Source organism: Bos mutus, chromosome 29, assembly GCF_027580195.1.
Source record: "Bos mutus isolate GX-2022 chromosome 29, NWIPB_WYAK_1.1, whole genome shotgun sequence".
NCBI classification, from domain to species: domain Eukaryota; kingdom Metazoa; phylum Chordata; class Mammalia; order Artiodactyla; family Bovidae; genus Bos; species Bos mutus.
In genome coordinates, this window is record NC_091645.1 from 5429276 (window position 1) to 5446169 (window position 16894).

At 38.3% G+C, this 16894-nt stretch overlaps 1 protein-coding gene across 2 annotated transcripts in view; it reads left to right on the forward strand.

Annotated features, from left to right (window-relative positions):
* The window catches only part of NOX4 (NADPH oxidase 4), a 187446-nt gene that overhangs the window by 111643 nt on the left and 58909 nt on the right, over nt 1-16894 (forward strand). For both annotated transcript variants that reach the window (XM_005896256.2, XM_005896258.2), the window contains exon 13: nt 15513-15594. In XM_005896256.2, coding sequence (XP_005896318.1) covers nt 15513-15594 — 82 coding nt within the window. The remainder of the gene's footprint in view (nt 1-15512; nt 15595-16894) is intronic.

The following is a 16894-nucleotide window of genomic DNA, read 5'->3' on the forward strand; positions in this document are numbered from 1 at the left end:
CTCTGTGCGACCCCATAGACGGCAGCCCACCAGGCTCCCCCGTCCCTGGGATTCTCCAGGTAAGAACATTGGAGTGGGTTGCCATTTCCTTCCCCAGTGCGTGGAAGTGAAAAGTGAAAGCGAAGTCGCTCAGTCGTATCCGACTCTCAGCAACCCCATGGACTGCAGCCCACCAGGCTCCTCCATCCATGGGATCCTCCAGGCAAGAGCACTGGAGTGGGGTGCCACTGCCTTCTCCGAGAGTTGTGCTGCTGACTGGAGCAAATAAGGAAATAGGTTTTAAGAGTTAGATTGTCCTTCGGGAATAGTCACCTGACCTGTCACCCTTTCTCCCCCAGCTCCTTTCCCTCCTTTGCGATCTATTCGTCTGACATTACGCTTGCACAATGACCGTGAAAAGCTTTTGTTGCTGCTGGAATGATGGACCTTTCTGTGCTGGTTCGGTATATTGTGTCAAGATGTAGTACCCAACCGTGTACACTTTCAGAGTTGGCAGAGAGCATAGTAGAAAAGACAACCAGGGTTAAGAGGCAAACTGAAAGGAAATGAGAAGTACCTATTTCCCTTTTTTAGGCCTAGGAATCCCTTTATGTGAATAGATACTCCTTGCTTCTTCCATAGAGCAGAAACAGAGGCAACAGTTTTCAGTTATCCTTTAAAAAGAAATTCTTAACTGCATTTATTACATATTGTATTGTTTATGTAGCTAGAGGAGTTGGCCTTTTTTATGTAAACTTCCAACAAAAGAATCTCCTGAGTCTCTTGAAGGCAGCCATTTTGTGTTCACTGTTTTTTCATATTAAAAGGAAATCAAGAGGAAAAAACTGATATAACTTCAATGAGAATTGAGAATCAAGTGACGTAAAGAAAATTAAAGACTTTTAGAAGCTTCAGCATCAGTCCTTCCAGTGAAAATTCAGGATTGATTTCCTTTGAATTGACTGGTTTGATCTCCTTGCAGTCCAAGGGACTCTCAAGAGTCTTCTCCAACACCACAGTTCAAAAGCATCAATTCTTCAACGTTCAGCCCTCTTTAAGGTCCAACTCTCACATCCATACATGACAAAAAAAAAAAAAAAAGACTTTTAGAAGAATAAAATAGTTGAAAGGGACATGCAATTTTTTTAGATTAAAGGCAAGATATTTAAAACTCTTAATTCTTCCCCAAATAATTTACAACCTTAATATAATTTCATTTAAAATGAGAACTCAAGATAAAAAAATAATTTAATTATTTGAAGAAAACCCACAAAAACAATTAAAAATGAGTAACAAGAAAGTCTAGAAAAATTTGAGTAGCAGTATAGGACTGGCTCTATTAAAACATGTTATAAAGTGAAATCGATTTTAGAAACAAGTTAGGAATTTACAAAGCTAAATCATATGCTTAGGAAAGTGAAAGTGTTAGTGGCTCAGTAGTGTCTGACTCTTTATGATCCCGTGGACTGAACCCCATCAGGCTCCTCTCTCCATATAATTCTCCAGGCAAGAAGACTGGAGTGGGTTGCCATTTCCTACTTCAGGGGATCTTCCTGGCAAAGGGATCAAACCCCGGTCTCCTGCATTGCAGGTAGGTTCTTTACCAATTGAGCCACCAGGGATGCCTCATATGTCTAGGAACTTGAAGCTGTGAAGTGGATGAGCTGAGATTTTAACTCAGGCTCATATTATGCTAAAGAATGTGCTTTTTATAATTTACTACACTGTGTCCAATATAGTTCAATTAGTTTAAGCATTGTGGCACTAGAGCAAAAGAGACAAGAAATACATTAAGAAAGGAAAGTAATCTAGAACAGATCCTTTAATCCGTGGAAATACATATCATATGATAAAAGAAGCTACATAAATCAATGCAAAGTGTTAGCTTGTAAACAATTAAAGCATTTTAAAAAATTAAATCTTCTTCTCCGATGACCAAAAATTACTTCCAGATATGTTAAGTGCGCGTGTGCCTAGTCACTCAGTCGTGTCCGACTCTTTGCAACCCCTGGGCTCTAGCCTGCCTGCTTCAGTACCTAACCTTATTATGCTGAAAATAAAAATAAAAACAAAGTTTTTTACTGGTAGGCATATTTTGTGAAGGCTTCTTCAAGGGATAGGAATCCAAATTGGCCCTGAAATCTTGATCAGGGTTTGGTTAAAGGAAGGAGAAGTCCTGGTATTGGGAATACAGGAGGAAAAAAACAAAACAGGGAGATAGGGGGAATCCCAAATTTGTCCAAGGAAACAGCCTAATGAAGGAAGTGAATTTATATATTTGCTTGTTGCTCTTCCCTAACCCATCATTTCATAGGCTTGTCCTTTGACCAGGAGATCCTGTGTTTAAGAACAGAGAAAGCTACCATTGCACAGTTGGTTTTGATAGGTTTCAAAGGCCCATATATTTCACACCATTAATTTTGTGTGCCCCAGGTTTTAGGTTAGAACTTCATAAAAAACATAAAAAAAAAAAAAAAAAAAACCTCCAGTTTCTTTGGATCTTGGGTAAAATTGCCTATTCCTTTTTGAATATGTACCCAGTGGGTATTGAGTTTGTGCAGAAAGCAAGGACTGAATTAGTATCAAGCTGAGCCTTGATCACTTTGAGGTGTTTCTTTTGTTGAATGCCAACATTGTCAAAAAAGTGCATTTGCTGTGACAAATGAAAAGAAAACATTTTTCTTGAGACGAAGATTGTGGAAAGCTTAGTGGCAATAATCTGTGCATCAGAAAATGCCTCTGTTACTTGCTTTCACTTTCCTTGAACCTCCGTTCTTTTTTTTCCCACCCTGTCAATTTTTGTAGTTTAGCCTCAGTGGCAATAGAAGAGAATACATATACTGTAAGAAAGCCAGTAATAGACGTGGCTTCATTGATGTATTTAGAGGCCGGCAAGACTGTTTGCAGTTCTTTCAAAAGCTGCTTTTGATTTTTTCTTTTAATAGTATGTTTAACAAGTAGGAGCTAGAATAATGAACGTTAAAGGACTAGACTTTTATCACTGGGCTTGCTCTGAAAATAAGTGTCCATTAAATAGTTTTTCTTTGTGTTCATTGCCTACCTTCAGACCTTACAGTGCTGAAAGTACCAGATGTGTAGACACACAGATTGTATGTATGACCCTGCTGCATTTTTCTCTTATGTAATCCTCAGGCAAGAAGAAAACAGGGGAGGTGGGGGCAGAAAGGGAGTGCAGTATTTTCTCTGTGGAGAATGAGGCAGAGGGATACGGTAGAAAGAACACTTGACTGTGAGTTTTTAAGGTTTGCTTTTGTTTCTGTTTTTTAAATCTCTCTGTCTTTTGCTAGCCATTTGGCCCTGGGCCAGTTAGTCACCAGTCTGGTTTTCCGGTTGCTCACCTTGAATGTGTTGCATTGATATAATGTTCTAATTTCCCAGCTCATGGCTGATATAAAGCTGTATAATTCTTTGCAGAGAAATATATTCTAAAATGCAGATAAAATTCTACATAGAGTAAAAATGATAACAGATTCATTGAGATTTAGTTGAGAAAAATCTCACAGGGAATATTGTGGAGAATAAATGCCAAGTATGGGAGTTTTATGTTTGTTTTCTTTATAGCTCCTATTAGGGTATTTATTCATTTATTAGCTCTAGTTGTATGTACTTAGCCCTGTGTTCTTATCTTCTGAGGTTACAAGTGTAGACTTGCTTTTTTCCCCTCCTCGGGTAACACAAGTATAGATTCTGGTTTTTTGTGTGTTCCTTTGACATTGGCCTTAATATTTGTGAAGAAGGTAGTTTTATATAACCAGAGCATGCAGCTAATTATTTTTTACTTCTAGAATTGCAGTCCATTTTAATTTGAGTCTTTTATCAATAGAAGATTCGTCCATATCTTTAATAGAAAAATATTCTTGCTCTGCAAGTAGATTTTCTAATTTATCTAAAATAGTATTAATTTGATGCCTTTGATGTTGCTTTGAAAGCAATATTTTAAATAGCAACTATTGTTATTCAGTACTGAGTTACCATGGTAATAAAGAACATTCACTTGATTTAAACTTTTCAAAAAAGGAAATGTATACTCTGTATCTTTCTAGTTAGTTTGAATGTACTTCTGAATTTGCCCTTTAATTCTCATTTTTTGAAGTAATTTGTTTCTTCTAAGATTAGTGTGCATATTTCTTTTCCTAAGAAAATAAAACACCAAATTTTAACAAACCATTAATTTCTTTGAATCCCTAGGAGAACAGCTTTTTTCTTGCCCTCATTAAGTAATTTTGTAATTATATTCTAAATTCTTTTTCAAGCAGATAGGGAGAGGAAAACTTTTTCTTACTCCCCTTCTAGATTCTTTGGCTGGCTGAATATTTAAATTAACATAAGCCAGATTAATGAGGAAGAATTTTTTTATTTTATATGTATGAAAGAAAGAATGAAACTCAGCTCCTAAAGAGATGAAGCTCCCTGGCAGTTAGAAATTGAGTTTTATATTCCATGCTGAGCTAAAGAGAAGTGTAGCATCTTCAAAGGGGAGGAAGAAAATTCACAGGAAGATGGGAAGAACAAATGTTTGGTAAATAAATGATTTCCATGCCATGCAGATGACTGTCACATATAAGAGGTTATCTCTGGTAATACCTCTCTTCCTGGTAAGGCCCCTTATCTAAATTCTTTTATGTAGTTAAGGGGGAGGTAAAAAGCACTTCCTGAGTCTGTTCATCCTTGATTCTTCTGGTTTGAAATAATCCCCATGCCTAAGTGGCACATTCTGGGTTGGCCTGCCCTGAGCCCCATTGTGGCTGTAATTGCCTTGAGGTTCTTTTGTTGTCCTGGCATTTCCTTGTGAAAAAACAAGTTTGCCCTTGAGAAGTAGAATTTGTTTTTTTTTTTTTTTTTTCCCTGTGTGTGTGACAAATAATAGGTACTTAATGGAAGTTTATTGAGTCAATGAATAAATGAATAAAGGATGCTTTAACTGATTATATGTAAGACAGAAAAAATGCTAGCAAAATTATTCACTTCATCTAATATAAATAAGAAGGACTTCTTTCTGGCTTATTTCACTTTTTTATAAAACTTCCCTGCCTCTTTTGCTTTTTATTCCCAGTGTATCTGGGCAAAGTTGGTGGTTCTGTTCTTCTAGACCATTAGAGTACATATTTGTCACTCACTTGTTTGCAATGTACATCTTTTTGGTAAGATATATATCTTCCTTACTAGACCTTTAGTATATTGAGGATGTAACGTGATGCCTGATATTTACTACATAATCATAAATGTTTGCTGAAAAAATAATTTTAGATATGCAGATTTTGCTTGTGTATTTAAATAGTCCTTCTTAAATATTCAGTTCAGTTCAGTCGGTCAGTCATGTCCGACTCTGCGACCCCATGAATTGCAGCACGCCAGGCCTCCCTGTCCATCACCAACTCCCGGAGTTCACTCAAACTCATGTCCATTGAGTCGGTGATGCCATCCAGCCATCTCATCCTTTGTTGTCCCCTTCTCCTCCTGCCCCCAATCCCTCCCAGCATCAGAGTCTTTGCCAATGAGTCAACTCTTCACATGAGGTGGCCAAACTATTGGAGTTTCAGCTTTAGCATCATTCCTTCCAAAGAACACCCAGGGCTGGTCTCCTTTAGAATGGACTGGTTGGATCTCCTTGCAGTCCAAGGAACTCTCAAGAGTCTTCACCAACACAAAAGCATCAATTCTTCAGCGCTCAGTTTTCTTCACAGGCCAACTCTCACATCCATACATGACCACTGGAAAAACCATAGCCCCAGATGGACCTTTATTGGCAAAGTAATGTCTCTGCTTTTCAATATGCTATCTAGGTTGGTCATAACTTTTTTTCCAAGGAGTAAGCGTCTTTTAATTTCATGGCTGCAGTCACCATCTGCAGTAATTTTGGAGCCCCCAAAAATAAAGTCTGACACTGTTTCCACTGTTTCCCCATCTATTTCCCATGAAGTGATGGGACCGGATGCCATGATCTTCGTTTTCTGAGTGTTGAGCTTTAAGCCAACTTTTTCACTCTCCTCTTTCACTTTCATCAAGAGGCTTTTTAGTTCCTCTTCACTTTCTGCCATAAGGGTGGTGTCATCTGCATATCTGAGGTTATTGATATTTCTCCCGGCAGTCTTCATTCCAGCTTGTGCTTCATCCAGCCCAGCATTTCTCATGATGTACTCTGCATAGAAGTTAAATAAGCAGGGTGACAATATACAGCCTTGACGGACTCCTTTTCCTATTTAGAACCAGTCTGTTGTTCCATGTCCAGTTCTAACTGTTGCTTCCTGACCTGCATATAGGTTTCTCAAGAGGCAGGTCATGTGGTCTGGTATTCCCATTTCTTTCAGAATTTTCCACAGTTTATTGTGATCCACACAGTCAAAGGCTTTGGCATAGTCAATAAAGCAGAAACAGATGTTTTTCTGGAACTCTCTCACTTTTTCCATGATCCAGCAGATGTTGGGTATTTGATCTCTGGTTCCTCTGCCTTTTCTTGAATATTGTGGGAAAATTAACTTGTATCTTCTCTTTTAAGAAGCAGGTGTATGTGTGTGTGTGTGCATGCATCTGTGCTGCTTCTGCGTCACTTACGTCTTCCTCAGGAGATAGAGGAGTGGAGAGTGTTACAAAAGCTATAACGCAGGGAGTGTGAATGACAAATATCCTTGGAGGTATGTGTATGTGATAGTATACACATCTATCTTTTAAAAAAACCATTATTCATATATAAATTCTCTTTAAAATACAAACCAGATATAGATAAAATAAAAGTTAATGCCTTTTTCAACTTCCATCTCAAATCGTTAGCCATATTTATCCTTGATTCTTTGGTATATATGCTTCTAGACTTCCTAGGTATATTATAAATGAAGTTATCTGACACCTTGGAGAGACTGGAAAACTGGAGAGAACATATTATATGTTGACTATCAACTCCTCTATGACATTCCATGAAGGATTACTTTACTACAGCTTTGAGAAATACACTGGTGACAGGCGTTCTATAACCCTTGATAGTGTCTGCGGTGACAGTTTGCAGGCCAAGAATGACAAGCAAGAGAGGCTGCCATTAAAGTGTGCTCTTGAGCTTGGTGGAGATGGTGAGGTCCCAGAGAGGCAGGGGTTAGGAGACAGCAGTTAACTGATGGAGTCAGGATGGGTGTGGTTACCATTATGGGCAGCTTGTCTGGAACCATGGTCAGAACGGACTCACTTGGTGAGACCCTTGGAGCTGACTAACTGACCATGGTACTCGTAGGACTCAAATAGGTGGGCAGCCTAGAAAGTCGTACTTGGTTTGTATGAATGAAAACTCAAGGATTTGCAAACAAAGGTATAACCCGAGTCATCTGCAGAGGGAGTCACAACCCTTCGTCCATTTCCTAGATCTCAGTCTGTTCATAGATTCTGAAACCCTTGATAAAGTGATGGTCAAGTTCCTTTGAGGAAAAAAAACAGCCTTCTACATGTCAAAAATTAAACTGTAAAATGATCCTCTTACCCCATAACCATTTGACAGGTTGACTGTGCGTGTGTGAAAGAGAAATATTCATCTTTGGGGGAACTAAATGTTAACTCTAAGGTGACCCCATTTTCTGAGGAACCAAAAACCTTAGTACAGTAAACCAGTAAGGTCTTATAGGAAGTTAATAGGGTTTTGGCTTTAGTCTCTGTCACCATAGGCCAGTGGGTCTTTGAATCCAAGCTAATTTCAGAATGCGTGAATTAAATAAATATACTTAGCCACTGTCAGAATCTTCTTATCCATATATTAACAATATTTTCCCCATTTTTGTGTTATTTTTTCTTAATTTGCTCTTGGTGTTTTGTACTTTTACATAAAAAACGGACATTTCTCGTATCTTAGTGTTAAATTTACCTCTTCATTCATGCCATTGTTTCTTCTTTAACAGGCAGACCCCATTATTTTTGTATTTGCATAAAAATTGTTAAAGTGTGTGTGCTTGAAGACCTCACCCCAAGTCCTAACCTCATTAACCAGAACAAGGACTTGACCAGCTTACTTCTGTCTGTATAATTTCCTTTCTAAAGAGAAGGATGTCTTTGGGAACTATTCCTGGATTTTTGTGATGTAGTAAAGGGGGTGAGTAAAAAATGACTAGACAAGTGAGAGAGAAGAATTTTCATGGGGAGGGATTGAGTTTCATTTTTAAAACACGAGCAAAAGGAAGAAGCAGCAACAGGGAGTTGAGTGTAGAAAAGGAAAGATAGGAGAGTCTGGGGGAAGTGAAACAAGTACCTAGTCTTCCTAATAGGAGAATGCAAGCTAGGGACTCTCGGGAGATAAACTTTGCCTTACAGTAGAGAATGAGATAGACAGTGGAAGGATGTACAATGTTTGGGGACACTCAGAATGCACCTTCTCAGTCTTCTTCACCTCATGGATTCATGGTTAGTTTTTGAGCAATTCTGTATAACTAGAATAGCCTTATTATCTGTTGATGAATAGCTTGACACAGTGCACAAAGACCAGACCACCTGGATCCCAGTTATTATAAAGTCACTTTTTTTTCTTGACACTGATCACCTACTGTATTTTCTGCATATTTCTGTGTTAAATTATCATTGGACACAAATAATAAATAACTTCAGAATTAGATGTTGATTCATCCAGAAACTTGAGTGTTTTCATGTATTCAGTGAAATCATTATGGCTTTCAGGATGGATAGTAAAATATAAACGTTTTGTTCTAGTTACATGTTCATCGCCAACTTTCTTGAAAAAAAAATTTAATATATACTTTTAAATTAATCATTGTCTTTTCTTAGCTTATTACTGTTGAAATGAAGATCACCAGGGAAGTCCCTGAACACTCTTACAGAGTGGTTTTGTCCCTTTATCATGAAACGTGAGTTGCTCGTTTCATGATAAAGGACAAAACCACTCTGAGTTGCTACGTTTCATGATAAAGGACAAAACCACTCTGAGTTGCTACGTTTCATGATAAAGGACAAAACCACTCTGAGTTGCTACGTTTCATGATAAAGGACAAAACCACGTGAGTTGCTACGTTTCATGATAAAGGACAAAACCACTCTGAGTTGCTACGTTTCATGATAAAGGACAAAACCACTCTGAGTTGCTACGTTTCATGATAAAGGACAAAACCACTCTGAGTTGCTACGTTTCATGATAAAGGACAAAACCACGTGAGTTGCTACGTTTCATGATAAAGGACAAAACCACTCTGTAAGAGTGTTCAGAGACTTCCCTGGTGATCCAGTGCTTAAGACTTCATCTTCCAGTGCAGGGGTTGTGGGTTCAATCCCTGGTCAGGGAGCCGACCTAACCTAGCACATGCCTCACGGCCAAAAGATGAATATAAAACAGAAGCAATATTGTAACAATTTCAATAAAGCCTTAAAAACTGGTCCACATGAAAAAAATCTTTAAAAAAAAGTGTTCCGGCTACTGTCTATATTAGAGTGTTTAATTTCTATTTCCTATACCTTTTTCGTATCAATCTAATTATAATTTTCTTCATTTCCCACTGGCACGTGAACGCTTGATGGTTATGTGCATCTTAGGGACTACAGCATGGGGCATGGTGCAACTGGCTAGTATACCATGTGACCTGATAGGCCACTTGTTTATTTCTCCCACCATCAGATTACTTGGTATCACTTGTCACAGGATATGTGTGTTTGAGGGCATATCTGACAGCATTTCTTCTTAACAATGAGCACCTGTATTGCAATGAAGTTTGCATTAGTTTCATTACCTCTGGAAAGGAAATGACTTACTTTGACGTAGCTGTACATACATCCATCTCACCCAGTAGTAGCCAAGAGCATGGCAGAGGCTCTAAGTACAAGGGACTTCCTTGGTGGCTCAGAAGTAAACAATCCACCTGCAATGCGGGAAATGCAGGAGATGCTGGTTCCATCCCTGGGTCAGGGAGATACCCCAGAGAAAGGAATGGCAACCCACTCCAGTACTCTTGCTTGGAGAATTCCATGGACAGAGCAGCCTGGAGGGCTACCGTCCCTGGAGTTGGAAAGAGTCAGACACAGCTGAGCAACTAACACTGTGTACAACGTGGAAGACTGTCAAGCCCACCTGGTGCAGGTTGGGTTCACCAGGAACAGACTCGGAGAAGCAATTTGTGAAGTAACATGCTTATTAGGGATCAACACCTGTGAAAGAAAGAAGACGGGTGGGATTGGGTGGAGAAAGAAACCGAACACCATGTAGTCTCTACAAACTCTCAGCCAGAGTGGTGGGAAGGTCTGCAGTGAATACTACCCATCAGAGTTGCCTGTGTACAGCTCAGCCACCGCAGCCTTCTTGGCTCCGAGCGTCTTGTAAAAAGCATTTCCTTTGTACCTGGAGCTGACTCGGATGTAACTGAGAGCTGGTGACTACCAGCTGACTCTGTTTTTTTCTTTTTTTTTTCCTTTATTTTTGTTTTTTGCAGTGATAGGGAGAAGACTTTTCTTTTTTTTCCCCTGATTCCAGGGATATATTTGCATACTGTTTTGTTGTCGTGCAAAATTTTGTCACATTTGTTCCTCTTTGCACGTTGGGGAGGATTGCAGATTGCTTATTTTCCACCAAAAGGAAAATGAAGAATTTGAGTCACAGTAAGTGTACAAAAAAATTGAAATCAGAATTGGAAAGATTATTTTTTCTCGTCTTTGTTTACGAGTAAATATGTACATTGTCTCACGATTGGTCGTCCAGGGAACCCAAATTACTGTAGCTGTGTGCAGCCTGTCTTCCAAGCCTGGTCTCCTCAGAATTCCTTTGTTGATTGAATGAGAGAAAGAAAGAGTGGGTGAAAGGCTACGAAAGCTTTGTTAATTAAGATATGTCCCCCACTGGTAGAAAATCATGGTCAGACATTATCACATCATTAGTCAGCTCATCAAAATACCACTTTGCAGAAAATCCTCCAGTTCTTTTCAGTGGCTTTAATGAAATTGTTCTAAGAAGCCCTGTGAAGGAACTAAGCTCTAGTTTTTGGATAATTGCCATTTTCTTAAGAAATAGACTCTGGGCCTACTGAGAAAGTAGTTCAGCTGGTATGATATTTTGCTCCAAGGGAAGAAGTATTATTTTAAAATTTTTGCTATTTAAGCAAGGCAACATCAGTTTATTTTTGTCTTTTCCTTAGCATTAGATAAATGATGGAATACTAATTGAACAGTTGAAATCTAGGAGACTAAAGAAGCATCAGTGTAAGCATTAGAAACAATTTTTCATATACTTGGACTTTTCTGAGGACAACTATCATTTATTTTTATTCTCATAAAGAAAAATTGTCACCATACTTTTATGGGAAAAAGTTGTTTATTCACATTTAGAATTTATACATATAGTGATAAAAATAGAAGTTTTAAAAGGATAATTTTCAGGTACTGTGTATATTTTCTATTTGTGTGTATGTGAATTTTTTTGACCTAAGTACTCAAGGGTCTGCATGTTCATTTGATATCCTTTACATTTATGATACTCAGATTAAACGATGCTTCAGATATAGGAATATTAACTATAGACTCCATAATTGGGATAGCTTTATAAATGATCTCTTATATGCTACTTTTGTTGTATATCTAGGGTGGTGGGTTTTTGTTTTTTTCATTCTATTAATATAATGTCATCTCCAGACATGTTCTTCCAGATTTATAATCAAATGGGCTTTGTGCTCATGTAAACAAGGATAATCTATAGCTGTATTATATTATGCTTGTTTTGTATTAATTATGTTTTTTCTTTGCATTTAAATCAGCTGGGGAATCACTCAGTAAACTTTAACTTATATTAATTTTTAGCACCCAAGAATATGTCATACTTAATATTGTTGTTTGATTGAACAATTCTTCACTTGATGTGTAAAGTTCATGTCTGCTGTTGGGTTTTGGTTTTATTTTGCAAGACCTATTTTAGAAAAGGCATAATTGGAGGGCAAAAAACACTGCAAATCATTCATTAAGTGGGATGCTACATAAATTGGGTAGTAGTCTGAAAAGCAAGGGTCATGTCATCAGAAAAATTTAGTAGTCATTTCATTGAAATAAACACTGCTTTTGTTGATAAAGATGTATATATCAGTTAATGATAGAATTTGATTTTAAAAACTATAAACTCAAAGAGTAAGTGTACCTGCAGGAGAAAAATAAAGTATGCTTTCTTGGATCTGTGGTCTATAGAGTTACAGCCGCCTCTGTTTGAATTTTCTTAGCTCCTCCCCAAGTGTATTATAAGAATTGTCAGAGCAATGGAAACAAAATGCAGAGTAGAAGCCATATCTGAGTCCATATATTTTAATAAATATGAAGATATAATCCACATCCTGCTTCTCAGCCATACTTGGTAACCACTGCTCATGATGTTTACAAATGTTTATTCATTGCTCACAAATGTTTACCATCTTGTTATTCAGTAGCCTGGAAACATTGACTGTCATCAATTGTCGATTTTAAGCACTTTGTTGAAATCACTCACCTTCAGTTAGTGATGGATTTACTACAGTGTGGAGTTTCAGCTTTGTACTGTCTCAGCCTGATGATGTGACTCTGTCAAGGCTAGGGGACAGGTCCCCTGGCTTTTTATGGTTGATCGATGATGACCAATGGAGCTCTTCTAAAAAACATTATGATTAACATGAACAAACAATTTCATGTATCCAGTAAAAATGGAAATTGGAAATAGCCTTCCAACTAATATATATCCAGCAACTTAATATATATTAAGTAATGTTCTGTATCCTGGTGGTACAATACCCATGTACTAGGAGGGGGGTGATCAATCAGTCACCTCAGTCGCTCACTCGTGTCTAACTCTTTGCAACCCCATGGACTGCAGCACGCCAGGCTTTCCAGTCCATCACCAGCTCCTGGACCTTGCTCAAACTCATGTCCATCGAGTCGGTGACACAATCCAACCATCTCTTTCTTTGTCATCCCCTTCTCCTCCTGCCTTCAATCTTTCCCAGCATCAGGGTCTTTTCAAATGAGTCAGTTCTTCGCATCAGGTGGCCAAAGCATTGGAGTTTCAGCTTCAGCATGCGTCCTTCCAATGAATATTCAGGACTGATTCCCTTTATAATTGACTGGTTTGATTTTCTTGCAGACCAAGGGACTCTCAAGAGTCTTCTCCAACACCACAGTTCAAAAGCATCAATTCTTAGCCACTCAGCTTTCTTTATGGTCCAACTCTCACATCCATACATGACTATTGGAAAAATCATAGCTTTGACTAGACGAACATTTGTTGGCAAAGAAATGTCTCTGCTTTTTAATATGCTGTCTAGGTTGGTCATAGCTTTTCTTCCAGAGGAAGTGTCTTTTAATTTCAAGGGTGGATAGACAAATATACATACTAATAAAAATGTAATGTGATAGATTCCATGAGCATGTAAGCACAGAGTGTCCTATGAGTACCCAGTAGGGCCATCTATTCCAGATTTGGCAGAAAGAGAGAAAGAAAGAGGAGGGGTCAAGGAAGCCTTCCCTAGGGATGACTCTGGAGATAATGACCATCTAATCCTAGAAATTTGGGATCAGTATTAGAGTGATAGGTTACTCTATCATACAGATAGCTTTTTGTTGTAACTGTTTAAGATGGAACTGAAGAATCTTCTTTTCTCTGCACTCTTTTATTTCCTTCTCTTCTTTTCTGTTTCCTGTCGTACTTTCTCTACTTGTCTCGTTCTCTTCTCTTTCTTTTCCTCCCTCTCTCCCTCTTTCCTTTATTATGAATTCATGAGCACAAAACTATATTAATCACATTCTTGGTTCATGACCCAGTGTCATCATTGGATAATTCCTGGCTCTCATTCATTCAATCACTGATTTATGATGCTATAACAAATACATATGGCATTATTAACAATTGCATACACTTACCTTTTTGCTTTCTCTTATTTCTTCCCCTTACTCCTCCTAAAATGTAATCATTATCCCAAATTGTATATATTATATACCTTTTTGCCCAGATTTGCCAGGTTTGCTGTGTTGGGTAACATACCCAAACAACACATTGTTTAGTTATTTTAACTCAAAAAAATAATATTCTTCTATGTGTAATTAAAAAGCCTCTTGATGACAGTGAAAGAGGAGATGAAAAAGTTGGCTTAAAGCTCAACACTCAGAAAACGAAGATCATGGCATCCGGTCCCTTCATGGGAAATAGATGGGGAAACAGTGGAAACAGTGTTCAGACTTTATTTTTGGGGGCTCCAAAATCACCGCAGATGGTGACTGCAGCCATGAAATTAAAAGACGCTTACTCCTTGGAAGGAAAGTTATGACCAACCTAGACAGCATATTCAAAAGCAGAGACATTACTTTGCCAACAAAGGTACATCTAGTCAAGGCTATGGTTTTTCCAGTGGTCATGTATGGATGTGAGAGTTGGACTGTGAAGAATGCTGAGCATGAAAGAATTGATGCTTTTGAACTGTGGTGTTGGAGAAGACTCTTGAGAGTTCCTTGGACTGCAAGGAGATCCAACCAGTCCATCCTAAAGGAGATCAGTCCTGGGTGTTCTTTGAAGGACTGATGCTAAAGCTGAAACTCCAGTACTTTGGCCACCTCATGTGAAAAGTTGACTCATTGGAAAAAGACTCTGATGCTGGGAAGGATTGGGGGCAGGAGGAGAAGGGGACGACAGAGGATGAGATGGCTGGATGGCATCACCGACTCGATGGACCTGAGTTTGGGTGAACTCCGGGAGTTGGTGATGATCAGGGAGGCCTGCCGTGCTGCAATTCATGGGGTCGCAGAGAGTCAGACACGACTGAGCGACTGAACTGAACTGAACTGAACTGATGTGTAATCTGCTTATATTAGTTTTCACTCAAGATCCTACTAATATGATTTACTGTGTTTTTATTTGTAACTGAATTCATTGTCGTACTTCAAAGAATATTCCATTGTGTGAATATGCTACAAATTATCCTTTCTCCTCTTCGTAGACAATTGAGTTGTTTCCATTTATGGTGTTCTGAACAGAGCTACCAAGAATGTTCTTTTTCTTGCTGTCTGAGACATATTTGAAAGTTTCTGCAGAATATATACCAGGCGAATAGGTTATGCAAAATTTAAGCTTAAAAGATAATACCAATTTGTTTTCCAAAACTATTGCATCAACTTGCATTTCTACCCAAAATATATGAGTTTATGTTGATACAGTCCTAACATTTGGTCCATGAGATTAATTCCTATCAGTTGAATGCCACATAATGTGAATGCTTTCTTACAGTATGTGGTTTAATTCTCATATCCCAGGTTACTAATTAATGAATTTGTACATCTTTTTGTGTATTTATTGGTCATATGTTTCCTCTAACCTTTCAATTATAAAATTTTAGTATTAGTTTATACTAATGAATACTTGCTATATTTATATGCATAGTTGTTATGTCATTAAAGTGAAATAAAGACCTATTTTAATACATAAAATGATAAGTAAATTTCTAGTACAAGAAATGAAATCAGAATGGCAAATTTAAAGAATAGGAAGTAATTTTATTTTGAAATTATTTTATGATTTTTTCATAACTTGTTTATTTTTCTTTTGACAGAACGATTTCGAGACTTACTACTTCCTCCATCTAGTCAAGACTCCGAGATTCTGCCCTTCATTCAATCTAGAAATTATCCCAAGTAAGCAATAAGAGCTCCCTAGATACCAGTAAGGGAATGGGTATAATGATGGTCAAGCTTTGGGAGGGCAAAAACAAAATGTTTCCTTTTTTAGGATTTCTGAAAAAGCCTGAATAACCTAACCTAACTAACTAGGGCATTCTCCAGCACTGTAATGGCTCAAGTTCTTCACAGGTGGGTCAGAGAAAAAAGCTTGCTGCCCATGTATCCCAGCTGTGGTTGGGAGCTGTTGCCAAGTGCAAGGCACAAGGTATCTGCATCAGTGTCTGGTTGTGTTTCTTTTTGCTTGATGCTGTATCAACAGAGTCAGATAGTTTGTGAATGATCCCTCATCTTATTTCTGCATCAACAGAGTCAAGTCCTTTGTGGATAGTCCCTCATCAGTTTCCTGTTTTCTATCCATTAATGTAATGATTTATTTATATTTAATAAGTGGTTTTTATTTTTGGGAGCTCCAAAATCACTGCAGATGGTGACTGCAGCCATGAAATTAAAACACGCTTACTTCTTGGAAGAAAAATTATGACCAACCTAGATAGCATATTGAAAAGCAGAGACAATACTTTGCCAATAAAGGTCCATCTAGTCAAGGCTATGGTATTTCCAGTGGTCATGTATGGATGTGAGAGTTGGGCAGTGAAGAAAGCTGAGTGCCGAAGAATTAATGCTTCTGAACTGTGGTGTTGGAGAAGACTCTTGAGAGTCCCTTGGTCTGCAAGGAGATCCAACCAGTCCATTCTAAAGGAGATCAGCCCTGGGTGTTCTTTGGAAGGAATGATGCTAAAGCTTAAACTCCAATACTTTGGCCACCTCGTGCGAAGAGTTGACTAATTGGTAAAGACTCTGATGCAGGGAGGGATTGGGGGCAGGAGGAGAAGGGGACGACAGAGGATGAGATGGCTGGATGGCATCACTGACTCGATGGACATGAGTTTGAGTGAACTCCGGGAGATGGTGATGGACAGGGAGGCCTGGTGTGCTGTGGTTCATGGGATCGCAAAGAGTTGGACACGACTGAGCGACTGAACTGAACTGAACTGAAGTGGTTTTTAAAATGAAACATGCTAGATATGATTTTAAAAATTTTTATATATTCTTTGCCATCTTCATAATTCTTTCTTAAATGGGCCAGACTTTCTTAATGTGCCTCATCTTCCCAGAGAATAAAGAAGTACCAGGTTTTTATTTTGTATTCTCCCTAAAAGCTGATGTGTGCTGGCATCTTGATCCTTCCTGCAGAAGCTTGAAGTACCCTCTACTTTTTGAATAATCTGACTGTCTTTACTAGCTAGTATGCAAT